Genomic DNA, 27,569 nt, shown 5'->3' with positions numbered 1-27,569 from the left:
GGGAGAGCGGCAGCAGTTGACTCACCGCAGTGAAGACACCACGGTGAGTAGGTCTAAGTACATCGACTTCAGCTAAGTTATTCACGTAGCTGAAGTAGCATAACTTAGATCGATTCCCCCCCCCACCCAGTGTAGACCAGGGCTAAGTCAGTAGGACTCCATCCAGACGCCGCACTCTCCCTGTACTGATTCCTATGCAGAATTGGGGCCAAAATGTTCTCACTTGTCTGTCTTGTGAATCATATCATTCCTCAGAAAGGGGACAGGTCAGGAAAGACAGACTCACAGTGATAAGACTTAAAGTTAGGCACTGGGTTTCCTCTGTGTGGGGCTTTTGGGCATACTTTCCCTCATTAATCACATCTGATTGTTATTGAGGTTCGTTGCCCCTGTTTTCTTTCCCAGGACCATGATTTTGGACTGCTAGGGGTGAAGTGACCTCTTAGATGGAACAAGGATAAGAACCTTGTGTCTTTGATCTCTGGAGCCCTGAGAAAATGGAGAGCCTTAGAGGCCCCTATACAGGTGAGAGCTGTTTTTAAATAAATTTACATAATTAATTAGCCAGTTTTAAAGCTGTAATTCCAACACAGCTCGTGAGTAAGGCTAAGCTTTTGTCATGGTTATTTTTAGTAAAAGGCATGGACAGGTCACAGGCAACAAACAAATTCACAGAGCCTGTGACTTTTATTAAAAATAACCGTACAAGCTGCGGGGCAGAGGTTCACAGCCCCAGTGGCAGCCCCCACCACGGGACAGGGGCGCACGGTCCTGGTGGTGGCCCCCGGTGCAAGCGGTGGGGCAGGGGCGCACGGCCCCGGTGGCGGCCCCCGCAGTGGGGTTATGTGGGGAGCATAGCTCCAGCCTCAGCCACAGCTTCAGCTGCTGACGCTGAAGCTGAAGAAGTCACAAAGGTCCGGTGAAGTCACAGAATCCGTGACCTCCGTGACTAAATCGTAGCCTGTCTCCTGAGTTCTCATATCAGTCTCATTTTGTGATCTCAAAGGCTTTGCTCTAGTAGAAGTGCATTGTTAGGCTCTCAGCAAGAATCACCTATACATTGGTATGCCAAGCACTCTACTTTCTTGGGATTCTTCTGCCTGTTCTAAAAACTTGAGTCTGCCCTATATAAAATCCAGAGTATTTGTCCAACTGTCTTAATACCCTGAATGTTGAGGAGAAGAAATAGACAAGTTTCAAAAATCTGAGCCTAAAGCTTTGGCTCCTAAGTGACTTACAAGGAAAAGGTGCCCAATGAGACGTGTTCCCAAATCACTTAGGTCCCAAAGTCCATATTGAGACATACAAGTAGGGATTTTTATAAAGCACATATCTTTTTGACTCCACTTTGGAAAGATTTGGCCAATATTTTCTGGTTATTCACACCACATACTTTATTATGGAGGCGTTGTAGCAGATCCCTGGCTAATATATGGTTTTCCACTTAAAGTGGAGTTCAAATCCCTTATAAAACAAAACCTCACCCTTGTCATGACCCAAATTATACCGTTTGAATCAGAATAAGCTTGAATTTTCAATATACTTTCCATTCTCTAAAAATGTCTAATTTGAAAAGTTTAACCCACTTTAAAATCACTAACTTTGTAATTTTTTTAAAAAAGCAGTCTTAGGTTTTGTTTTTTTCCCCCACCAGGCCCTCTTACAGCACACTGCCAACATTTACACACTTGGTATTTCATGCACCGTGAAGCAGACAATCTTCCACCCTTTGGAAATTACAAACAGTGGAAAGTTATTAGGTGAGGTGTGGGTGGCAAGATGTGACATGATGGTGTGGACAGTAATGTTGCTCTAATTGGTGATTTTTCCTGATTTTTTTCCCAATGATTGCATTGATAGGAAATGCACTGGAGCACCCCGAGCACCGAGTTAATTTTTTTTTGTATTCTTCAAAAGGTACCTCAATCCCCTGATGTGGGGGAGAGGCAAAGTCCACTGTTGTCTTGGGTTAAAAACAGATAGGGTGGGCTTTTGCCCCAATAAGCTGGGGAGACTAGATTCCCATGTAACAGGAGATGCTGATGGCAAACTGCTCCTCTAAGTTTCCCTGCTTATGATGGACTTTGCTTCTCTTCCACATCAGCAGCCTGAGATGCTTTTTGCAGAACAAGTCATGCTAAAAATGGTCCTCAGTAGTCTGGAGGGAGAGAGCGGAAGGTCCCACAGTCCATTTTCCTCCCCAGTCTCTCCTCACACCCATTTACTTTCCCTTTCATCCTCATACCTTTCCCCACCTCACTCTCTTTCACTCTGTTCCTCCTCCCAACTCTTTCTTCCATGTCCCTCTTCTCACTCCCTGTTCCTGTCTGGGGAAGGATTGTGCTGGGACTGGATGCAAAGCTTATAGTCTTAGGCCTGATCTACACCTCACTCTTAGGTCAACCTAGCTACATCACTCAGAGCTGTGAAAATTGTCATGCCCTGTGCAATGTAGTTAGCTCGACCTAACTCCCACTTTAGACACAGCTAGGTGGATGGAAGGATTCTTCCCTCGACCTAGCTATCTCCTCTAGAGGGGGTGGATTTACTACAGCGACGGCGAAACCCCTTCCGTCACTGTAGTGAATGTCTGCACTACAGTGGCATAACTGCAGCACTGCAGTTGTGTCAGTGTAGCACTTGTAGTGTGCAGACACCCTTAAGCTCATACCCTTAAGCTTAGTGGCTTACTTGTAACACACTCTTTACCCTTCCCTGAGATTGCCTTTCTCCTGAGAACAGGCAATGAGTGCTGTCTGGATTCTCTCTTTACTTCCCTAGATGACGCAATTGCGAGAGAAAACGAAGAGGAGAATCCTCAGCTAAAGCTAGACACAGAAAAGAAACTAGACACACATGCTGGCCCCATTAACTGTCGGAGGCCACACGGCAGAGAAAATCACTATCAATGTACAGAATGTAGGAAAAGCTTCAGTGTTCATTCGGCGCTGATCAAACACCACAGAATCCACACCGGAGAGAAACCCTATCAGTGCAGTGAATGTGGGAAGAGCTTCAGTGTAAGCTCGACGCTGGTTACTCATCAGAGGATCCATACAGGGGAGAGGCCCTACAAATGCGTGCAGTGTGGGAAGAGCTTCAATCAAAGCTCACACCTCACTCAGCATCAGAAGATCCACAAGGGAGAGAAGCCATGTACATGTACTGAATCTGGAGAAGGCTTTACTGACAGCTCAACGTGCGTGAAACATCCAGGACTGCATGCTGGAGTGGGACCCTATAAATGCGCTGAATGTGGGAAAAGCTTCAATCGGAGCTCCACTCTCTACAACCACAACAGGATCCACACGGGAGAGAAACGCTACAAATGTGATGAGTGTGGGAAAAGCTTCAGTGTGAGCTCCAACCTCATCAGGCATCAGAAAATCCACACAGAGCAGAGACCCTATAAGTGTCTTGAATGTCGTAAGAGCTTCAGCCTGAGCTCAGATCTGGAAGCGCATCAGAGGCTTCACCTGGGAGAGAAACCCCACAAATGTTCTGAGTGCGAGAAAAGCTTTGATCAGGAGTCGCAGCTCCTGAAACATCAGCGAGTTCACGCTGGGGAAAACTCATATGAATGTGTGGAGTGTGGGAAGAGCTTTAGTAGGAAGGGGAACCTCCTGAGACACCAGGAGATCCACACTGGGGACAAACCCTACCAGTGTAATGAATGTGGGAAAAGCTTCAGCCGGAGTTCATCGCTCATGCAGCATCAGCGGATCCACACTGGAGAGAAACCCTACAGCTGCATCGAATGTGGCAAGAACTTCAGCTTTAGCTCCCAGCTCACCACCCACCAGCGGATCCACACAGGGGAGCGGCCCTACAAATGTAACGAGTGCGGGAAAAGCTTTGTGGATAGCTCAGGTCTCATTCAGCATCGGAGAATTCACACAGGAGAGAAGCCCTACCAATGCACTGAGTGTGGGAAGAGCTTCCGGCAGAACTCGGTGCTGATTCAACACCGGAGAACTCACACCGGTGACAAGCCCTTCGAGTGTGGGGAGTGTGGGGAACGCTTTAGCCAAAGCTCCACGCTGATCACACATCAAAGGATTCACACCGGGGAGCGGCCCTACCACTGCAGCGAGTGCGGGAAGAGCTTCAGCGAGAGCTCGCACCTCACGCAGCATAGGAGAATCCACACGGGGGACAAGCCCTACAAGTGTGGTGAGTGTGGGAAGAGCTTCATTCAGAGCTCGCAGCTCACCACCCACCAGAGGATCCACACAGGAGACAAACCCTACCAGTGCCACACCTGTGGGAAGAGCTTCAGTGACAGCTCGGCGCTCACCCAGCATCAGAGAGTCCACACGGGGGAGCGACCATACCAATGCACGGAATGTGGGAGGAGCTTCAGCCAGAGCTCGGCCCTGGTGCAGCACTGGAGGATCCACACTGGAGATAAGCCCTATGAGTGCACCGAATGTGGGAAGACTTTCAGCCAGAGCGCAGGGCTCACTCAGCACCGGAGCACCCATGCGGGAGAGAGACACTGAGACAGGGACCCGTGGGCCATGTGGCACTCTATGCCCATGCTGTCAGGAGTGGCTCTTTGCTGTGCTGAATGATGCAACAAAGCGGAAGCAGTGCTGCAGTGTTAATTGATCATGAAACTATTGACTCACAATCAATCTCTTAATTAAAATCCTCCTAAAAATGCATCAGGCATATTGTGATGCCGAGAAACCTAACCCTTCTCCCACACCTGGCCTCCAAACATAAGAGGATATTATTATAAATTTTTATGCCGAATCTTAGGGGAACTTAGCAAGAGCTTCTGTGCAGCATGGTTGCCTGCTTACCCCTCTTATGTGGCTACAAAACTTGGGGAGTGGGAGCAGTCTGAGAAGTGGCAGAAGCTCTGTCTGAAGGAATATGAGGGAGACTGAAAGAGAGACTTCCGAAGCAGTTAGGCCAGTTGTGTCAGGTAGAGAAAATGCCATTCAGTCAGCTAAGCAGCCCATCAGCTGAGCTCCAGTCCTTCTGAGCTTAGGAACTCTGCATTAGAGTTGCCCCTCCCAGCTGTGCAGCTCCCAAACTGTGCAGCAGGTAAAGACCCCACCATATGTCTCTCCTCCGCACCTAAAACATGCATGGATCAGGGCCTGTACAGGAGGAGGTGACTGTCCTTAACCTTCAGGATATCAGCCACCTCCGTCTGACCCTCCCACAAGTCACTGCTTCAACCTCTTCTGCCCCCTTACCTGAAAGAGGGGGTTGTTCTTTTCTTTGCTATCCTGAATCACAAAGGATTCCCCATTCCGTGCTTCACACTCTCCTTTGTCAGGGAGCAGGGTGAGAAGAGGCACAAGAAGCCCCCTGAGCTCCCCATTATGGGGAAGACCCAACAACACAGAGATCCAGAGAAGGAAGGCAAAATGTTAGGTGGCCAAGCCGATGTGGAAGAAGGCAGGAGAATATCCATTTTGTTGAGTGTATGCAATGCAAACACAAATGTATGTGCTACTCTGGTAAACAGAGAAATTATGAGGCAGTTTGTAAGCTTAGATACCATGGGAACGATTCTGGTACAGAGACTTAGCTAGATAATGTCCCCAGCACAACACTAGGAACACTGTTCGTAATAGCTTGATTCAGCTTTGCCCTTCCCTTCTCAGCCTGTGACTGAGCAGTGGGCTTGTCTTGGGAGCAGCAGGTGCTGCATGAAGAACACTTGTTTCATGTGCCAGTGACCTTCGAGGAGGTGGCCATCTATTTCACCTAGCAGGAGCGGGCTCTTCTGAACAAAAGGCAGAGGACGATCTGAGGGGATCTGCATTATAGCCATTAGAGGACCTACATGGTGTTGAAATGCTGTCGGTATACTGAATATGGGGGCATTTCAGTGGCAGCTCAAATCTCATACGTCAAGAGAATCTACATGGATGAGAAACCCTATTGTAAATGGACAGGGCATATGTGGGAAAAATTTTCTGTCATAGCAAAGTCCTTTTATCTGACCTACAGAATGATGAGTTCCATGCCCATTGTGTTGTACAGGAGTCAATAGCCAATGTGGGTACAGTGGCAGGTGGGTGGGTTTCCTATATATTATATCTAAAACTCAAAGTGATAACTCTAATTTTGAAACATCCATTTATTTGTCATTTCTAAAGCAGGGGACAGCCTGCAGCTCTGAACTTCTTAAATTTGGACAGATCACTGTAGGAATGCTGGAACCCTTCCATCTCCTAGCTTCCATTCATTTTCTTTCACATGGGCTTTACGAAGTCTGCATCACATGATGGTGCACTGCTTAAACTTGGAAAGGACTCTGGGCTTGTATGCTTTGCAGGTGATAGTTGTGTGTGACTGTGAATGACAGATCTTTGGGTTCATTGCTTTCATACATACCATTACATTCAACTTTGCTCTGTCTTAAAACCTTAATACCGTGATTTCAGCTTTTGAGTTTTGTACAGCTAACTCTGCTATCTAGTTGGCTAATGACACTTGTATAGCTGGTAATAAAGGTAATAATTGGAGATATACCAATCTCCTAGAACTGGAAGGGACCTTGAAAGATCATCTAGTCTAGCCCCCTACCTTCACTAGCAGGACCAATTTTTGCCCTAGATCTCTAAGTGGCCCCCTCAAGGATTGAACTCACAATGCTGGCTTTAGTAAGCCAATGCTCAAACCACTGAGCTATCCCTCCCCTCAGTGATGCATGGAATCTGTGTACTGGGAAATGATTGCTTTCAATAAGTTGTTTGATCAGGAATTAAAAAAGAAAACCTCTGACCTGCGTGCACCTGTATGAAGGGTGCACTATACAAATATAAGTAAAAAAAAAATCTAGTTTTGTGATTATGGATCACTTGATTCTGCTTGTTCTCGTAGCATCACTGTGGGAGCAGAGTTAAGGTGTTTGGGTGACAAATTGTCTGTCTTTCCAAAATTTCAAATGTTTGGATTTCTTATAAAGTTAAACTTGCAGAGGAAAAAAACATTGGCTTTTTCCCACTCTTTTGATTTCTTTGACATGTTTAGAGTCTTTAAAGTAATATATGCTATTAAATTAGAAACTCAGGCCTTGTCTACCCTGGATGTGTGGTGAACAAATAGCTGAGATTTTCACTGGACTGAAGGATTTAGCCACAATACACTTACTCACTTCCATGGGAGTTGTGCAGCTAACTCTCCTAGTCTGCTTTGAAAATCTTAATCAGAGAAACCATGCTACTGAAACTTGATTCACTGAGAAGGGAATTTGATATGTGGAATTTGGCATGTGTGTGGAGAGGTTGATTAAAACTCTGCCTTCTGAATTGGGTTTTTGTGTGTGTGGTTTGCTTGTTTGTGTGAACACCTATTTAGAACTTTGGTGAACAGGTGTCTTGGGAGGCTTCCTTGTTAAGGCACCTTCACAAAGGGTCTGAGAAAGACACTAACCCACGTGTGAGGCATCCAAGGAGTCTAATAGGGAAGACTAGATTTGATTATCCCAATACTTCTAAAGTAAAAAGCAGGTGGAAGACTAAAATCTTCTGGTGCAGAATATGGGGAATCTATAACGCTGTCCTTACACATCATAAAGAAGCAGAAAAGGTACAGATCCATTTTTCTTCCATTATAGATCACCCTTAAGACTAAACTCTGAACTTCTAACACTTGTTTTTTCATAACTATGGTGTTGTAAGTCTTTTTAGTATGTGTCAACTTTAATTCCAGTGTAGCAGGGATTTTGTGTGTGTAGGTGTGTGGAATGAACACTATATAGTTTTCAGTAACTTAACCCTTTTCTCACCAGTAACGTGGGGGGTGGGGGAAGTTATGGGACTTGGTTCAAGGTAACATTAAGGATCACAATAGGATTGAGGGGTAAAGTGGGTGAGGAAAAGGCACTTTTTGTTATCTGATACATTCTGTCTTTCCTGGCCACAGATGGGTGGTAATGCAAAGGGGAAAGTTTTAATGAAGGTAAGGGATACATAAACCTCTGCAGAAACTGAACATTTGACACCTGTCAGGAATGGTGTTGTAATTATGTAGTCCTGCCTTGAGTGCACGGGACAGAGCTAGATGACCTCTCAAGGTCCCTTCCAGTCCTACACTTCTATGATCTCAGAGATGGTGTCAGCAGGAAGAAGCAGAAGGGGTTTTTTTTGTACCAGTGTTGGATCCCCAATGGAAAAGATCCTTGACTGTCATGACCAGCTGTAATTGCTGCAAACAGTGTGACTGGAGATCTTTCCTAGAGACATCACAAAGCAGACTAATTAAACTATTCTAAGAGGGGTTGTGGATGTTTGCTCCCACTAAGGACTTGGTTGCTAGGAATCTTGGATTGCCCCTTGCCAGCTGGCCAGTGAAATCTTTACTAGGCAATAGGGTTAGCAGGTCTTAGCTTTTATTTTTTATAGAGTGGTGGAATGATGTAGAGCTTGAGGGTAAGGAATGGGATAGTTTTTGTTGCACTTATACTATTTCTGTCTTCTCTTAAGCTTATCTCTTTATCACACTAAGAATATACATGGAAGAGAGGTGCTGTACAGGGTTTCTAATGATGCAACCTCCAATAAAATGGTGTGATCGATGCAGTCGGAAAGCATGAATTTAAGGACATTATTGAACATCCAGTATCCAGATAAACAATAAGATGCATTGACCGCATGTATTTATTTTGGGTGTAAAGGTTGACATTTTCGAAGTAGTGTTAAAATAATGGACAACATCTTAATAAATCTGACCCTGTTGTGGAAAACTTAAGTCACTCTTCACAACCTGCAAGAAACCCATTACATTCCCCCTTGGTGGGGAAACAGAGCAACACAGAGAGAAGAAAGGTGGAATGGCAGGTGGAGTAGAAAGGCCATTTCAGTGGGTTTATGGGACAGCTTGGTAAATAGTGTGGCAATTTGCAGCCCTCAGCCACTACAGAAATGATCTCTGACTTGATAGTATCCTTCCTGCAGCCTCGGGGACACTTCCCACTCTGCCCTGACTTAGCTTTGCCTCTTCTCTAGTCACCCTGTGCCTGAACACTGGGTTTATCACCAAAGCAGCAGGGCCTGAGTGGGGAACACCTGTTTCATGTGTGCCAGTGGCATTTGATTAGGTAGCTGCATATCCCACAAAGGAGAAGTTGCTTCGTTTTCAGATGAAGGGCAGAGGTAGTTCTAGACGGGCAACATACATAAGCTTATGCTCTCTCCCTGTAAAGTCGTCGCTTGTAAGAAGCTGTGTGTGCCTGAGGCATCTGGATCGGTCAATCTGATTTCCCTGGTGTCAGCAGCAATGTTGCCTCCAACCCAGTACTTGCTATCCTAGAAAGTTTTGCCAGCCACACTTATGCCAGCTGCCTGCCGCCATAGCAATTTTGCTAAGAAAGAAAGGACTCTTTTTTTAATGGTGTAGGTGACCGGGGAGGGGTTAGAGGAGAGCAAATGACTTCGTTACATCAGTGCCCCTGAGTCATCAAGTTCCTTCTTCCTGAATCACCAGAGGGCGCATGTCACAGCGATTCACTTGTCATGTGACCGGGGCCTTGCAATTTCCTGCTGCGGGTTTTCCTGCTCCATCCAGGGTAGCAAGTGGGGGCTGTCGCAGGCGCTTGGGAACATCCACGGGCCGCCCTGGGTACGTATATACAGACCGAGCGGAAAGCTCCTTCCCGAGCCTTGGCCAGCTAACGCCTTGTCACAGGTGCTTTGGCGGGAGGCTTGGGGTTGTGTGCATTTCCCGCTGTCCTTACGGGCGGCACTGGCGTTTGTTGCACCCGCGCCTGCACAAACTGCGTGCGGCTGCTGCAGCGAAACCAACTGCGGTGCGTGTTAATCCAACTGCGGTGCGTGTTAATCCCTCGATCGCCGGTTTAATAGAGCACAGTAATTGCTGCGGTTTCTCCTCGCAAAAACCAAACGTTTCAAACCCAGTCAGCGGGGAGGCCTGATTATTGCCTTGGGGGAGGGGAGGAGACGGGAATCCTGTTGGGGCGTTAGAAACTGCTCCATCCCAGCTGCCTGCTGCCATAGCACTGCGAGCCTGTGTCGGCTGCTGACCCCCAACAGGCGAGATGCAGGGACCATGATGAGTGCAGAAAACCTTAGACCCAGCAGGAGAGTGGAACCTCAGACCAGTGGCTCTCACCCATTCCCGACTACTGTAGCCTTGTCAGGAGTCGGATTGGGCTTGTGTACCCCCAAGTTTTACCTCTCTTAAAAACTACTTGCTTACAAAATCAGACATAAAAATACCAAAGTCTCACATCTCACTATTATTATAACATAAACCAACTGAAATATAAATATTGTACTTATATTTCAGTGTATAGTATATAGAGCTGTAGAAACAAGTCATTGTGTGAAATTTTAGTTTGTACTGACCTTGCTAGTGCTTTTTATGTATCCTGTGTTAAAACTAGGCAAATGTCTAGATGAATTGATGTACCCCCTGGAAGATATCTGCATTTGGGGGAAGAGCTAGCTTAGTGGTTTGAGCATTGCCCTGCTAAACTCAGGATTGTGAGTGCAATCCTTGAGGGGGGCCATTTAGGGATCTGGGGCAAAAATCTGGGGATTGGCCCTGTTTTGATCAGGGGGTTGGACTAGATGACCTCCTGAGCGCCCTTCCAACCCTGATATTCTATGATTCTATACCCTCAGGGTTACACGTCCTCTGGTTGAGACCCTCTACTCTAGGCAACCTCTTGACAAGGTTTGCCTAAAGGGTAAGTACCACCCTAGCTGAGACTGTTGTAAAACCTATCCAGGGACTAGTGATCAAATCTGCACCTCTCTCCTTGTCAAAGCCCCTACAGGGGACGCAATGTGACCCGTATTAAGAGATGTGGAAAATATGTATGGGACTTCTCCTTTAGGGTATGTCTGCACTGCACTGGAGAGTTGGGTTTGTAGCATGGGCACCCGAACTAGAGTCAGTTTGCAAAAACCAGTAGTGAAACCCAGATAACATAGCTAGAGACATAGTGTAAATAGTTATTTCTGGTCACTCTTGCTCCTGGGGATGTACGGGAGACACTGATGGTGGGGGAGGGAGGAGTCCAGCCGGGAACCACGTGTGGGGTTTGCGCTGGGAAGGCCAGTGAGAGATTAGCAGGGAAGAAAAGCCAAAGAAACTAGTTCGGCTCCGGTCTGGGGAGTTAAGGATTAAAACCATCGAGCTGGCAAAGCCTCCAGCTGGTAGAGAGGACTGCAAAGTCCTGCGCAGGGGGAGGGGAATTTCATAGCGAACAGCTTCCGCTTCCCTCCGCGCAGTCAGCCCGCTCGCTGGGAACCCGCAGCGCTGGCAGCGAGCGCACATGGACCCTGGTGGCGCGGGCCCAGGAAGGGGGTAATTCGGATCCTGCGCAGCGGTGAGTGTGTGTGTGTGTGTGTGGGGGGGGGTGTCTGGACTGAGGGGTGCGGGCAGAGCCCCGGCAGGCAGGGAGCGAGGCCAACAAATCGGTGCCTCTGGGAACTGCCTGCTCCGAAGGGGGAACTGAAACAGGAGCCACGTCTCAGAAAGAAAGAAGAAAAGTCGGGCAGGGTCCCCAGGCCCCCCACTAGCCAGCTCAGCTCTGGGGAAAAGTAGAAGGAAGTTTGGAGAAATTTGGGGGAGCAGACGGGTTATAGTAGAAAGGAGGAAGTGGGTGTAGAGGGAGGTGGTTTAAAGGATATTAGAGGTTCAGGGAAATGGGGGATGGCGGGAGAGAACTGTGGTTAGGTGAAACTGGCCTGGAGGAAATATAGTACATTGGGGTCGTATGGAGGTTTGTTTATTAAAAGCAAACAAACATAGCAGCAGAAAAGGTGAAAATAACTAGTAGCAGGCAGCTCAGCATGGGGCGGGATGAGCTATAAATGCTTTAAAATAAAAAGCTAGGGCATGGAAATGTGAAGAACCAACAATACTTTCTGAAGGTAAAAAAAAGCACGTTAGATGGCAGCAACAGTGGTGAAACTTACAATGCACCATTATGCTGGAGCCTTATCCCCATGGTCCGCCTGCCTGTTTGCCTGCCTAGATTTTTGGCTTTTTGGTCCAGTGTGCACTGAGGAAGCTTTCCCCCCAGACTGTAAGCAGTCTTAAAATCGTAACTGGCTGGAGCTGTGATGCAGATCAGACCTGCAGGCAACTTGAGCCATTACTTCGGAACTGGCTAAAAGTGGTTTTGGCCAGTGAAGGCCTGCCCTTTGAAGTCAAAGGAAGACTTCCTGTTAATCTCAATTCAGTGGTTTTTGAGGAAGTGGTGGGAGGGAGGGGGCATCTGTGGGGAGGCACAAGGAGGCTTCATGAGAACACCTCACTGCTATTTGGCTATCAGCTGTGTCCTCCTCCTAGTCCAGGGGTTCTCAAACTGAGGGTTGGGACCCCTCAGGGGCTTGTGAGGTTATTACATGGGAGGTCGCGAGCTGTCAGCCTCCACCCCAAACCCCGCTTTGCGTCCAGCATTTATAATGGTGTCAAATATATTAAAAAGTATTTTTAATTTATAAGGGGGTCGCACTCAGAGGCTTGCTATGTGAAAGGGGTCACCAGTATAAAAATTTGAGAACCACTGCCCTAGCCCCTCCATGTTCCCCTGAGCTGAATTGGTCTTGAGGAGGGAAGGTGATAACCTATGGGCTGAGAGGAAGGCATGATCTACTGGTTGGAAGCAGCAAGGTGGAGTGGACGGGAGTCCTGGACTTTGTACTCCCATTTCAGAGACTAGTGGTGGGGGGGAAGAGGGCTCTGCATAGCCCTTTTCAGCATTACAGGATTGCAGTGGTGTGAAGTAGTTTATTCATCTCAATGGGATGTTCCCAGATGAATTGGAACCCCCCATGGAGATGAATGTAGCCAGCCACTGATAGCTCTGAGTGATGTGAGCTGACCCATTCCTCTCAGTGGGTGTTCTTCCTTCCTTCTTTCCCAAAGTCTTCCCTAGCCCCCTGTTGTGGGTTTTAGAGCAACTTGAATATTCAAATCCACTCATTTGTTGGGGGGAAGTTGTATCTGAGGAACCCCTAGACCACATTACTCCAAATTTGCACCAGTAAGAATACCCCATACTCCAGTTGTGGCATACCAGGTAATCTCACTACACATACAGATTTTCAGAGCGTCTTGAAAACTATAAGAAGATTCGATCACGTGGACTAAAAACACTTCAGGCCATATGTTCAAATATGCTCAGCACCCACTTTTGGCAACAAAATGAAGTGAATTTTCCAAAGAACTGTGGGATTTGCTGAAAAGGGGCATCAAAACACTTCAAATTTAGGCAGTTACTGAGTCGTTCTCACACTTCATCTTTGCACGTATAATCGGTATTGCCAGCCCCAAATACTTAAAAATGATGAGATTGGCTTAAAAATCATGAGAATTTAAAAGTAAGTTTGGAATCTTTAGGGGTCACATTTTCAAGCATTTCTCCACAACCACCAAGGCTAGAAACCTTTTCTTTTTTTTTTTTTTTCTTTAAACGACGACTCTGAGATCAGGGTGGATGATTTAAATCACCAAGTGGAGAGCTGCACTTTTAAATAATTGATTTTAATCAACTTTTTCATTTGTATTTCAGGTATTTTTCTAAAGAAAGGTGCATTCTCCTTGGTAGATATAACCATTAAACTAAGTTGGTTTACAATTAAATAGAACCTTTATACTAGATTTGATACATTTTTTGCTACCTAAGAGGTACACTATAACTATATAGATTTATTTAATCAATTATATAGCTTAATATTTTCAGTTTCTTTTTAACTGTACATTTTTAGTGTGTTAGAAAATGGTGAATAATCTTGCTTATTTATTAGACGATTAACTTTTTGCTCATGATTTATGTCAAGCTGCATTAGGATGGAATTTAATTAAAGACCCCAAACAGCATATTTATTTGTATTAAACAAAACAAGCCCTTAATACAGTACATGACCCATTGTGCCATATTTGTAAAATTTAACCTCAACAATTAGAACCCCCCCCCATTCTTTCTTTACATAGAAAAGCATCCTTTAACTTAAAGTTTTTAATAGAGGCTCATGGATTCAGCATACTTGTTTTTTATTTACTGTAATTGTTTTTAAGAGAGTGTAATAAGCTTAGGCCTTAACATATTTTGTATTAAATTCAGATTTCATTTTAAACAGGTTTACTTTAGCAGAAGATCTTGTGAGTTGGATTCAGATATCGCTCTCCCATCTGAGACAGGTGGGCCCACTTATTGAAATCAATATTAGTCCTTTGTTTTTATACATATTTTATTCCAGAAGTAGATCACAAGATACAGACACCATGTTTGTAGGAAAGAAAATGCCCTGAACCAGAAATTACCCTGGAGGGCAAGACCTTCCTGATTTTAGACTGTCTGTTGTGGTGTTCAACTGGAATGTCTCATTTAGAGAAGGAAAAATCTGATGTGTGTTTTTGGCTCTGAATGGAAACATCTACACTTGCAGATGAAAGGCCTGACTTCCTCCTAATGTATTTACTGAATCACACACACATCCCCTCTCTGTGCAGAACAGCCTTTATTTTTGGGGCAGGATACAAACCCAAATAGGCAGTATGAGTCACTTTCTCCACCACCGTTCCCCCTCCTTTCTGGGAATGGAGACCTGCCATCTTAAAGAATGACACAATAGCAAAATTATTCATATGAAAGAGGGAAACTTTCACTTAGACCTATTGTTTCCAAAGGGAAGCTTTCTTCCTGTTGAATCCTTGATCATCCCATTTCAGCTGATCCTTCTTCAAACCCAAAAAACAGCCAGGCATTCCCTCTTCATTCCCACACCTGGGCTATGGGAAACGCAGGAAACCTTAAAAGAACTTCACATATTTAGTAACCTGAGCACCTCCCTTACACTGATGGTTCCAGGGAAGTCCCATATGTAAGATGCTTTCCTTTCAAAGGTCAGCTTAGACTGAAGCTTGCACACTGGACTCTTCTTTTATATAAACCAGCCAGCATGGCTTCATGGCTGCTCCTTCCTTGCTGCTTTTTCTCTCTCCTGAACTGTTTTTGTTGCTGTTGGCTTAGCCTCCTGCTGTATGTCTGCATGGTTCAGTGCCATCAGCAGCTTCAGGGAAGTAGCCTGTAGCTCTTGTTCTCCTGCTGGCTTCAGCTTGGCCAGTAGCACCTGCATTGCCTGCATCCAGTGCTGCACATTGGGGTCTTGTAGCCGCAGAAAGAGGTCTTCCAGGTCGCTGGTGGGTAGATGGGACTCCTGGGGGCGGGACAGCTCTTCTTGCTGCTGGCCACTTTCAGCCTCTTCTCTGATCTGGTTGACAGGGAAGTTTTTTGGTATGCTCTGTGGTTTAGGTAGGCTCTGAGAGAAGATCAAGAATATTCTCGTGTGGGAGTTGGTTTGGGGTGAAGTTGGTAGGAGGATATCCTTGACAACAGTTGCTCCTGTACCAGAAGGAGGTAGGGGTCCTGTGGTGGTGGTGGAAGACTCGGGAGAGGGCTTTGTTGGGGGCAAAAGTCTGCCACTGGCAGTGACGTCTTCGTTGAAGATTCGTATCCTACCAGACTTGCTTTGGATCTCTTCCGGGCATATAACCCTCTGTGGAAGAGCAGAGATACATAGGAGGAAGGCAGAAAAGCACAGGGACCCTGCACCCGTTCTTCTCTCAGGTGCATGGGGTCACCACTTGCTACACAATTATATATTTCCCATTATCTAAAGTAGGCACCTGGACAGGCAAAAAAAAAAAAAAAAAAAATCTCTCCCTGACTCCTTTCCCTATGGTGTCTTGCCCACCATATTTTTCTGTATGTCTGTCTTCCTACTCTCCTCTCCTTCCTTCTCTTACATGCTCCCTCTCTTAGTTTTCTCCTCACGTTCTGTTCTTTCCACAATTCTTTATCAGCCTTCTCCTTTCATCTGTCCCACTGCCCATTTTCCACTCTCTTTGAGTGCTACCAGCCATGTCCTGTGTCTGCGCTCCCCAGTGCATTCCTCAGTAACAGTTTCATCCGGAAACAGTTCAGACTCACCTTAACAAAATACTTTTTCATAGTACAGCGATAAAAGGTAAATGTACAAAAGTCTGCGAAGAAGGGAATTTCAGGCAGGTCTGAGCATACAGGTCCTAGAGAGAGGTAAATAATCAAATTTATTGAAAAACTCCAGTGTTGGACAGTCACTTCCCCTCACCCTCAGTTATAAACCCCATTGCCGGGTGGTCCCCATCTGGCAATGATAAACCCCAGTGCCGTCCAGTAACCTCCCAAAGTTTGAGTGGTTAAAAACCCAGCACTGGCTGGTCATCTTCATGACCCACAGTGATTTAAAAAAAACAAGACAGGATTGTAAGAACATAAGAATGGCCATACAGGGTCAGACCACCCAGTTTTCCAACAATGGCCAGTTGCTTCAAAGGGAATGAACAGACCAGGGTAATTATTGAGTGATCTATAACCTGTCATCCAGTCCGAGTCTCTGGTACTCAGAATTTTAGGGACACCTGCATCCCTAAAATGGGGTTGCATCCCTGACCATCTTGGCTAATAGCCATTGATGGACCTATCCGCGATGAACTTATCAAATTATTTGTTGGACTCCATTTTACTTTTGGCCTTCACAACATCCCATGGCAATGAGTTCCACAGGTTCTTATGTACTTAAAGAATTTCCTGTTTAGTTTTTTTTTATCTTTTGCTAGTTGCTCTTCAAGTTCTTTTTTGTAGAGCCTTGCATGGATACAAAATTTATATATGCGGATATCTGCGGACTGGCAGGGCTCTGCCGGGAACCACAGCGGTGAAAGCAGCAGAATGTCAGGCCATCATTCGCAGGAGCCAGTGCTCTGCATGAACTGCTCCTCTAGCGTAGCTGTACCACCCCCAGCCCCACCCACTGGGGCGGCCACCAGGCTCACCCACAGCTGCCCTTGGTTGCGCTAGTGTGTGCAAGTGGCTCGTATGCTCCCAGACAGGAGTCCCTTCCATGCTGAGGTGCGCATCTCCTGTCTGGGAGCATGTTACTGTTCAGCAAAATCAGTTTGATCATATTACCGAGTGCTACTTTAAAAAGTGGTTTAAAATGTGTTACTTTTACCCTATACTGTATATCTGCAGGATGTGCTGTTTAAATTGTAGGATTTTTTCTGTAAAATCAGTTTTTCCCATTGCAGTCCAATTCTGAACATTTTTATGCATTTATAGTAAGGCTACTTAATTGCTGTCAATGTATCAAACAACTTTGATTAAAAAACGGAAAAAACCAGAAAATAATAAATCCACAATAATAAAACGGATCATAGGGCCCTAAAACGGATCATAGGGCCCTAAAACGGATCATAGGGCCCTATGTTGGCCCTCTTACTGTTTTTTTGTGATTTGGCATATACATTTAGTTTGATCTTCTATGGTGTTTTAAAACAGATTCCATGGAAGGAGGAGGCACACATCAGAGCCCTAGGGGGGCTCCTGTTAGGGCCCTAGTGGGACTCTGGGTGTTCGCTACTTCCCACCACCCAACACAGATGTAATGAGGTTGAGTAGTGTCCGCAAAAGAGAAACTAACAACTTATTATTCCTCAAGAAAGGCTTTTAATGACTTACGACTATAAAGGCAACACAGACAGAATGTGCCTAATGACAATGTGCCTAATGACTTTAATTTTAGTAGCCTTAACCTATTTATAACGTTATCTAATCAATTTATAAACTTTTATTGACTTTTATGATAACTTGATGGTAACTTATACTGAAGACAGGCACAGTGGTTTGCAAAACTACTATGATTTATAACCTACTAACTTTACCAACACTGTACCTGTTTCCAGCAAGGCACAAAACATATACAGTTACTATATATTGATTAAACCTATAGTATTAATACAGACTTAAGATTAACCAGCTCGAGCATTACCAGACTGTTTTAATTCATACCTCACCCTGCTTTCGTCCAAAGATACGTTACCTTTCAGTTGACCATTTCCTGCACTGGCCAGGCACAGATAGTCAGTGAAGCGCAAGTCCCTTTGGTTCAGGGGGTGTATGTGAGCCTGACAAAGAGCAATCTCTTTTAGGACACACACAGACACACAGACACAGACACACACAGACACACACCTGCATCTTATTTATACGATATTTGCTGGCCGTGCTTCAAAACAAGTCAACCAATCAAGGTGGCCAAATATTCCAGGGTGGCATTTGTGATTGTTTTGAACTTATGAACTGTGCACCTGTGTCCAGCTCATCTCTTCTGTATGTAGCTAGTTGTGGTCAATTTGCTAGACTTAAAAAACCCTAAATCAGCTTAAAGAAGTGTCTGGTTGCAGAGCATAGTAATCACAAGTCTGTATCAACCTTTACAGAGTTTCCTTCTTAATCTATAAAGTTTCCTAGATAGATTATGCTTATGCTTGCAGGATTCTACTATACTCGCTTCTTACAACTTCCGGAAGTTTGAGGCCTAACAGTACTTAGCCTGACACTACTTGACAAGGCTTATGCACATTAATCACAGCAGCTTCCAGGAATTTCACTCTTTTGACTGTTTCTTTTAATTACCATTTAACTAACTCCCTCATTTTTGTGTAGTTCTCCTTTTTGAAGTTAAATGCTGTTTCTGGTAGGCTTCTTTGGAATTTTTTCCTCCCACAAGGATGTTAATTTGGTTACATTTTGGTCACTATTACTTAGTGGTTTGGCTATATTGACCTCTTGGACCAAATCTTGTGCTCCACTTGGGGCTAAATCAAGAATTGCCTCTCCCTTTGTGGGTTCCAAGGCTAGCTGCTCCAAGAAGCAGTCATTAATGGTGTCTAGAAATTTTATCTCTGATTCCTGTGCACAGCTGACATGTACCCAGCCAATATGGGGATAGCTGAGATCCCCCATTTTTATTGAGTTTTCTGGTTTTTGTAAACTCTCTACTCTCCGTGAGCATTTTGCAATCCCTGTCACCATCCTGGTCAGGTAATATATTCCTGCTGCCGTACTCTTCTTATTCAAACATAGAATCTCTATGGATAAAAATTCCATGTACTATTTGATTTATTGAAGATTTTTACTATATTTAACTCTATGCTTGCTTTCCTATATAGTACTCCTCTCCCACCAGCATGACCTACTCTGTCATTCCTATACATTTTGTACCCTGGTATTACCATGTCCTGTTGATTATCACTGTTCCACCACATTTCTGTGATGCCTATTCTATCCATAGCCACTTTTAATATCAGGCACTCAAGTTCATCCATCTTAGTATTTAGATTTCTAGCATTTGTATACAAGCATTTATTAAAAAAATTTCAATATTTAGTTGTGTCCCTTCATGTGATGTAATTGAATGGGACTGTTTCTCTTCAGTTTCTATCTCATAGACTTTAAGGTCAAAAGGGACCATCATGATCATCTAGTCTGACCTCCTGCACATTGCAGGGCACAGAACCTCACCCACCCACTCCTGTAATAGAGCCATAACCTCTGGCTGAGTTACTGAAATCCTCAAGTCATGATTTCAGGTTACAGAAAATCCACCATTTACACTAGTATAAACCTGCAGTCATGGTGGAGAGGAAGGTGAAACCCCCCCAGGCTCTCCGGCAATCTGAGCTGGGGAAAAATTCCTTCCCGACCCCAAATATGGTGATCAGTTAGACCCTGAGCATGTGGGCAAGACCTGCCAGGCAGATACCTGGGAAATCATTCTCTGTAGTAACGTAGAGTAACTGTATTATAGTTCTATTACAGAAGGAAATACACACTTCTTCAAACTTGCCTTCTCTAATATAAACACATAGTAACATGTGGATAATAACCCTCAGAACCTCTACCAAAACAAAACCCTCCACTGCACACACTTATGCCCCTGGGAAAAGAAGGACCGAGAACAAATAAACCCCATCAGCAGATGGCTTCCTTCCCATCCCTGTTATAAATCCAGGCACTTAAGGACTCCTTCCCATCTGTCATTTGATCATTCCCAGTGCCGGATGGTCTGAGACCCCAGTCCTTCTGCTTTTGGATGCTGTGGTCAGCCTTACCCTGAGGGATGACTCCATGGTTTTCGTATTGGTCCAGTCTCTGGATCAAAGGATTCTGGCAGCCATACAAGGCACGAATGAGGCAGGTGGCACTAGCTCGGTAAGGGGCACGAAGAGGTTTGAAGAACTGATCATACTCTGGCTCTGAGAGTGGTGTTCCAGTTAGCAATGGGCCCTCATCCTGAAGGTGGGCAGCAGAACACCAGCTTGAGAGTACTGCAAAAGAGGAGCAGGAAGGAAGTGAAATGCTGCAGATGATAGACATTGGGAAAAGAATTGCAGGGCTGTAGATGTGGGTATAACCTTTCTCTTGGGTAGGGGGTCCAGAATTGTGGAAGTAACAATTTCTTGAAAACACGGTGCAGCACTGAAGGGTGACCTCCTGGCCTGACCCGTTGGGAGGAACCTCCTCCCCTGGGGATTGGGTCCATAGCTGTGCAAGTGACCCCTTGTGAATGGGGTCCTGAATTATGAGGGAAACCTCTTCTCACCTTTCCTGGGAATGATGGTTGTGACTCCCTGTTCTGGGACTGGGGCCCTGAATTGTGCTGTTAATTCTCTCCTCCACACACACCCCCCACCACACCCTCACTTTTCCCTGGAAAGGGAATTGTGGGATATTGTTTTCTTTCAATAATTTGTTCTCTAAATCCCCATTCTTGGCAAATGGATCCAGAACCTTCTAGAAATCCGTGGCGGTTGGATTTGTGTGCATGCTGTCTCGGGCATTCAAACATTCAATGAACCTGTATATAACATTAAAAAACTTGGAGCTATGTACACACGCAGACTGCTTTTAAAGAACATTATTAAGGTTCTCCTAGTCTCCTCATCTGGGCTTGCTGTCGAATCCTGGTCTTCCCACCTAGTGTCTCCTATGCCTCTTCCATGCCCTGCGCCTAGTCCCAGGCAGTCCAATCTATTCCCTCTCCTCATCTCCTCCGGACTTAGTCTTCCCCATCTCCTCCGAGCCAACTAGCTCCTGGTCCTCCCCCTGTTTCCCTGAACTGCTCCCAGTCCCTGTCTCCTTGTCCCATTAGTCCCAGCCTCCTGCTCCCCGTCCTGGTCTCTTTGCTCAAGCAATCCCAGTTTATCTTCTTCCTGCCTCCAGACTGTCTCACTAGACTCCTTGTCCCAAACTACTCCTTTCCCTTTCCTGGGGTCGGACTTTTGTCCACTCTGCAGTCTAATCAGACGGCTTCATCCTCTGCATGGCCTGAACACCAGCAGGGGTGTGTGTCACTGATAACACAGGAGAGGCAGGCTGCTCCGCTTCAACCTAGCTGGGAGCAGCCATTCCAAGGAAAGTTTGGCTTCACCCTTGTTGACCTGGGCTGGAGGGAGCATACTCAGTCCCCCCATAGTGATGGCATATACGCAGCCAGGTCATGTGTAGGAGCTGGGAGGGGATGGAGCATGCTCAGTGGGGATGGCGCATGTGGTTAGCACTATGAACTATGAGAGGCTTGAGCGTGTTCTGTGAAAACAATCTTTGGAGATTTTAGTTGCTGAAATCCAAGAAGTCTCTGCCAAGCTTGAGTGAACGGATTTTTTCAGAGGTTTTTAACTTGGCCATATTTGAGTGGGTTATCACACAGTCACGCTGGAACATTTTTAATAGTGAGGGTGCTGAAAGCCACCCCCCTTACCTCTGTCCGCCCTCACCCGAGCTGAGGCCGGCAGCCGGGACACCGAGGGTGCACAATCCCACACCCCTAGTTCCCGCGCCTATGTTTTCACAGGGATGGCAACGGTACCTCCCTGATGCACAGGCTAGCACCCAGCCAATTTCAAGACTGCGCTCCAAAGCACAGGAGCACTAGAGCTTTCCCAAGAAAAGGTTACCAGAACATGTATTGTTCCTTTAACCCTGTTCTCAGAAACGGCTGAAACCACTTTGGTGGAAATAAATAATAATTAAAAAAAAAAAAAGGCTCAGGCTGAGGCAGGCATCCAGCAAGGAACATTTCAGCCTAAAACCATTGAAGTCTGACAAAGTTATAGGCACCTGGAAGCAGGGTCTTGTAATGGGAAGCATCTGGCCCTGTCTGTAGTCTGTAGTTCAGCCACCTGCAGTTCTTTTTCTTCTGTTGTAGGGTACTGTTCTAATTGCTGTGGCTAAACCTTTTCAGCTCTCTGGCCTGTTTCCAGGCTACTGCGCAGAGTTCAATTCTTTTATATAGGAGAACTGGTAACATTTTTCTGCCTAACCAACACTGAAGGGACCAGGATCAATGTGGCAGACTGGGGGGGAAAAAAGCCAGGCTTCGGGTGTTTCTCTAGTTGTAGCTATAAGGTGTGTGTTCAAAGTCAACAAGTGGGCGGGTTAAAGCATTTGGAAGAAAGGGACTCGAGGAGGCAGTGCTTTGTGCAGCCAAGATTTAAATGACAGTTACTGATATGTAAACCTGTCCCTGCCTTTCTAGTTCTGAGGTGCCAAGGTTCCTGATCTGCAATGAGCGAGGATGGGGAACAGGGGACTCTCCTGTCCTCTATCACAAGTCAGTGTCAGGGGTGGACAATGAGGCGACGTTTCCCTACTCACCAGAAACAATCAGGAAGGCCCATGCTGCTATCTGACATCTCATCTTTCTTGTATTATATGTGGGTGGAGGTGGGGGGTGTTAAATACCATGGAGGGAGTTCTGGGTTCCTTGCCTTTCCCTCACTTTGTTCCTTTTTCCTGTTGCTGTTTTTACCTGAGGTGGGTCAGGAGGAGAAGGTGGGGAACTCTCTGAGTAGGGTTATTGCTGCAGACCAGTTCACAATAGCAACTTGATGACATCACAAACTTGGTGACATCACAAACTCTTATCTCCTCTCCCTTTTGCCAATGCACCATTTTATCTGTCTGCTGCCTTTTCTCTCCTTCGTTTCCTCCCTGCGCTACATCTCTTTGTCTGTCTTTTATGGCTGCTGGTGCTATGTTATTGTAGAGCCGTCTATGAATCCAGGGGCTGTGCACTGGTTTGTTTGGCTTTAGGAGTGCAGAGTTGCCCATACTGGCTTGTTGTATGGTTTCTTATAAGCACTCGCTTGCACTATTTAGTTATTGTACAAGGCCCAATTCATATTTAATTATTCAGTTATTTAATTAAAGTGAAACAACTTCAGGAGACGAGATTGAAGGAGACACACCTTAGACTATCCTGAAATCCTGAAACAGTGGTTAGGGCACTCATCTGACAGATGCCTGTTCAGATCCCTTCTCATCAGGCAGAGGGAGGACTTGAACTGATGGTTTCCCACATCATGGGTGAGTGCGCTGACCACTGGGCTAAAGGTTATAATGGGGAGGGGTGATGCAGATTGTTTGTGTGGTGTTAGGCAGCCTCTGAGCATGCTTACTAAATTAGGCTTTCACAGGTGACTTAGGCAGATGAATGCTTATTTCCCCTGGATAATGGATCGTTCTGGGACTCAGGCAGAAGATGGGCATCTGGATGTCTAGTGACTTGGGCTCTGGGATTAACATGTTAGGAAGAGTGGTTTATTTGTGGGAAATCGTTGTGGTTATGTGTTGTGTTTTTTTTTTTTGTTTTTTTTTAAGGCTTCCTCTCTCTTACAAGCACAGGGAATTATTCATGTCTCATTTCTCTTTCTATTCCAGCCAGTGAGAGTTGTGAGTAAAATTAAGAAGGGCATTCATCTTCAGGAAGGTCCTGGGAAAATGAAAACACGTAGTGCATTGTTGAGAAGATTTAAAGGGAATATTTCCAAGAGTCCTGACCAAACAGAAGCTTGCGAGAGTCAGGAGAAGTCAGAAAATGAAATCAGAAAATCTCCTGGGAAGAGACAGAGAAAATCCCCTTCCCAGGAAGTAAGTGTCAGGCAACCTGAAGATGATGATCACATTGAAGATAAACCAAACACATCCGATTGTGAGAATGACTCTGTTTTGAGCCCAGGCCTCTCTGAGCAAGAAACAGCGCACACGGAAGAGAAACCCTATCAGTGTTCTGAATGTGGGAAAAGCTTCAGTCGAAACTCCTACCTTACTCAGCATCAGAGAATCCATGTGGCAGAGAAACCCTTCGGTTGTAGTGAATGTTTGAAAAGCTTCACTCGGAATTCAGACCTGGTTAAACACCAGCGAATCCACACAGGAGAGAAGCCTTATCAGTGCAATGAGTGTGAGAAAACCTTCAGTCAGCGGTCAAATGTTATCAGACACCAGAGAACCCACACGGGTGAAAAACATTACAAATGTAAAGAATGCGGGAAGAGCTTCAGTCAGAAATCACACCTCATCGTACACCAAAGAAGCCACAAGGGTGAAAAGCCCTACCGTTGTACTAGATGTGAGAAAAGCTTCAGTGATTGCTCATCGCTTATTATACACCGGAGAATCCACACAGGGGAGAAACCTCATCAATGTAAAGAATGTGGGAAAAGGTTCCGTGACAGTTCTGCCATCATCCGACACCAGCGAATCCACACAGGAGAGAAACCCTACAAATGTGGTGATTGTGGAAAGAGCTTCCGACAGAGCTCATCACTTATTACCCACAGAAGAACCCACACAGGAGAAAAGCCCTACAAATGTTCAGTGTGTAATAAAAGCTTCAGTCAGAGCTCGGCACTTGCGACTCATCACCGAATCCATACAGGAGGAAATCCCTATCGATGTTCTGAATGTGGGAAAACCCGGAGTGAGCGCGCTGCACTTATTTCACGTCGGGGTGTCTACACAAAAGGAAAACCTTACAAGTGTGCTGAATGTGGAGAAAGCTTTAGACGGAGCACAGCACTTAATGTGCATCTGAGAATCCACAGAGGAGAGAGACCATATACGTGTGATAAATGTGGGAGAACCTTCAGACAGAGCTCAGCACTTGATGTGCATTCGCGAATCCACACGGGAGCAAGACCCTATAAATGTAGTGAATGTGGGAAAAACTTCAGACAGAGCTCAGCACTTAAAGTGCATTTGAGAATCCACACAGGAAAGAAACCCTATAAATGTATTGCATGTAGGAAAAGTGTCAGTTTGCGTTCACATCTAGTATAGCAGGGGTGTCCAAACCATGGCTTATGAACTGCATGCGGCTCTTTTACAGTTTACAGTGTAGCTCGCAGATCCCCCTCTCCCCATTCCCCACCTACCAGACTTGGGGGGAAGCTCGAGACCTCTGCCTTGCAGCAGGGTGGTGGGGTAGCGCCTTCTTCCCAGTGGGGAGGGGGTCTCAGGGCTTCAGCCCTGTGGGGCCTGCCTGCTGGGGTTTAAGGCTTCAGCAGGAGTGGGGTTGAAGCCCAAAGCCCCGTAAGGTGCCGCCCGTGGGGCTGAAGCCCAGAGCCCCAGCAGGTGTGTCCTGACTCTCAAACTTCTGAAGATTGTCAAATGTGGCTCAGAGGGTCAAAGTAAGTTTGGCCACCCCGTAGTATAGGATTAGAGTGGCCATATGGAATAGAAAGCAGTAGCAGACATTAGTTGTTTGGGGTATATAAAAAGGAGTGAGGCCCAGATTCACAAAGGAGCCTAATATCAGAGGGGTAGCCGTGTTAGTTTGGATCTGTAAAAGCAGCAAAGAGTCTTGTGGCACGACTAACAGACGTTTTGGAGCATGAGCTTTCGTGGGTGAATACCCACTTCGTCGGATGCAGTTTTAGGCACTATTACAATCCACAAAACCCCCAGTAAGCTGCTGCTTAACTCTGCAGCACCTAATTGATTTGGCACCTGCATTTTCACTGTAACCATCTCCTAGTCACATAAGTATCGGCCTCTAGGAATGCACCCTGCCACCTCACTGTAAGCATCTGGACACTTAAGCACCAGCGCGATGCTCAGACCAGGGGAAGTTGGGTGATCCTCCTGCAGAGGTCAGGCCAGTAGGCATGTTCTGAGCACATCTAGCAGATTCCGGCTACATTCAAAATCCTGATGGAGGAGGAGGAGGAGCCTCCTCTCCCATAACTTTTAGCCTAGTGGTTAAAATGCTTACCCAGGAACAAGTGGAACAGCTTCAACATGAGAGACTGAGGAAGCCCCACATCAGAATTAAGGGTGTAAAATATTAAACTGTTAACCAGTAAACATTTGTCTTACCAGATAACCCACCCTAACCGTTACCCCAGCTGCAGCCCCAGGCCAGCGTGAGCAGCCCAGCCCCAGCCCCTCTCCCTTTAATCAGTTAACAGATTAAATGATATAATTTTAATCATTTAAACGGTTAACTTTTTAAACAATATTTACATCCCTAATCAGACTATCCCATAGCCCAGTGGGTTGGGCATTTTCCTCAGAGATAGGAGATCCCTGTTCAAATACCTTTTTCCCTTCAGGCAGAGAAGGGGCATTGAACTGATTATTTTGATATTGGAGAGAGGCGGTTGATGCTAGAAAATTGGGGTATTCTGGAAAGAATGAGTGAATTACTTGTGGGGAGCTGAGTGCTGGTGGAGTGGGTTTTACAGATTGTGCAGAGGAGGTGTAATGTGGATCTGAGGGATGGGGTGTTGGGTGCTGGATAATTTGGGGATTAGGAGTGGGAATTTGTGGTAGAATAGAAAGGGAGATTTTTTTTTAGATTTTATTTTTTATTTAGGTATAAGAAGATTAAAATAATAATGTCCAGATTGGGTCTCAGCCAGACCTTCAGTTTATTACAAATTGTAAGCAGTTCTGGGGATGTCATTGCTTTTTAAACTGTGGATGGCAAAGTAATGTGTTTTTGATGACTCTCACCTGGTAACTTGGCCAGGTTTTAGACAAGGGATTTGGGCTGTTTCCTCTCTTTGATCTTAAAGATCTGCAGCTCTGTCTGTTTCTTTTCTTCCTCTTTCGGAGAGATTTATGGTAGGACTTCAGAGTTATGAACTGACCAGTCAACAACACACCTCATTTGGAACCAGAAGTACATAATCAGGCAGCAGCGGATGGGGGAAGCAAGTACAGTTCTGTGTTAAACGTAAACTATTAAAAAAAGGGAAAGGAGCATTTTTCTTCTGCATAGTATATCTTCAAAGCTGTATTAAGTCAATGTGCAGTTGTCAACTTTTGAAAGAACCACCATGCTTTGTTCGGAGGTACGGACAACCTCCATTCCCAAGATGTTCATAACTGTGATGTTCTACTGTATTCAGTTCAAAGGACTCTTACCTCCATAAGCAAAAATCAGGAGATACACTCAAGTCAGAAGTGAAGTAGCTGCTCTCAAAGAGGATGGATACATAGCGCTCACTGTGAAAGTGTTTATCTCTATCTTTTCCTCCCTGGCAACATCTCCAGAATTTGTCTCTTCACATTGAAACATCTTTAGTCTCCCGCTCTACATGCTAACAAAACCTGGGCAATAATGTAATCTTCTCATTTAAACAAAACAAAAGAAGCTTTTGGATGTCCTGGCTAGACCCATTTCACATTTTGGGTTCCCATGGAAGCAGAGACTGTTTCCAGTTTTCTAGTCCTTTTGGTAATGTGATACTTTTGTTCCTTTAACTAATTAATGCTAGTAAAATATTTTAACATATAAAGCACCGCATAATTGCTAGCAATAATTACTTATTACTATGTTAATGTTTCCATATTACATAAAACCTCTCTATATTGTATATTACTATTATTGTTGCACTTCCTACTGTCAACAGTGTTTCTATATTATATAAAACCTCTTTTTTTCCCTATT

At 45.4% G+C, this 27,569-nt stretch overlaps 2 protein-coding genes across 3 annotated transcripts; one reads left to right on the top strand and one right to left on the bottom strand.

The window, feature by feature from the left end:
- The first annotated feature begins 338 nt into the window (after positions 1–338).
- LOC120409411 (zinc finger protein 883-like) lies at positions 339–27,549 on the top strand. 2 transcript variants are annotated; one of them, XM_039547481.1, is made up of 3 exons: positions 368–525; positions 2,782–4,476; positions 23,865–27,549. In XM_039547481.1, the coding sequence occupies exons 1-3, from the start codon at positions 498–500 to the stop codon at positions 24,950–24,952; spliced, it is 2,811 nt and encodes a 936-aa protein (XP_039403415.1). In that variant the 5' UTR covers positions 368–497; the 3' UTR covers positions 24,953–27,549. The 2 variants fall into 2 exon arrangements, with proteins under 2 accessions (XP_039403406.1, XP_039403415.1); XM_039547472.1 differs by lacking the exon at positions 23,865–27,549 and having other exon boundaries at positions 339–525; positions 2,782–6,530.
- On the bottom strand, positions 14,449–22,634 carry LOC120409447 (acrosin-binding protein-like). The gene is made up of 4 exons (XM_039547558.1): positions 22,487–22,634; positions 19,942–20,157; positions 15,938–16,032; positions 14,449–15,503 (listed from the first exon to the last, which is right to left on the bottom strand). Exons 1-4 carry the CDS (start codon positions 22,527–22,529, stop codon positions 14,913–14,915), a joined length of 945 nt encoding a protein of 314 aa, XP_039403492.1. The 5' UTR covers positions 22,530–22,634; the 3' UTR covers positions 14,449–14,912.
- Positions 27,550–27,569: the final 20 nt, after the last annotated feature.

This window comes from Mauremys reevesii, linkage group 1, assembly GCF_016161935.1.
Source record: "Mauremys reevesii isolate NIE-2019 linkage group 1, ASM1616193v1, whole genome shotgun sequence".
Taxonomy (NCBI): Eukaryota; Metazoa; Chordata; order Testudines; family Geoemydidae; genus Mauremys; species Mauremys reevesii.
This window is presented reverse-complemented; position numbering and strand designations above follow the sequence as displayed.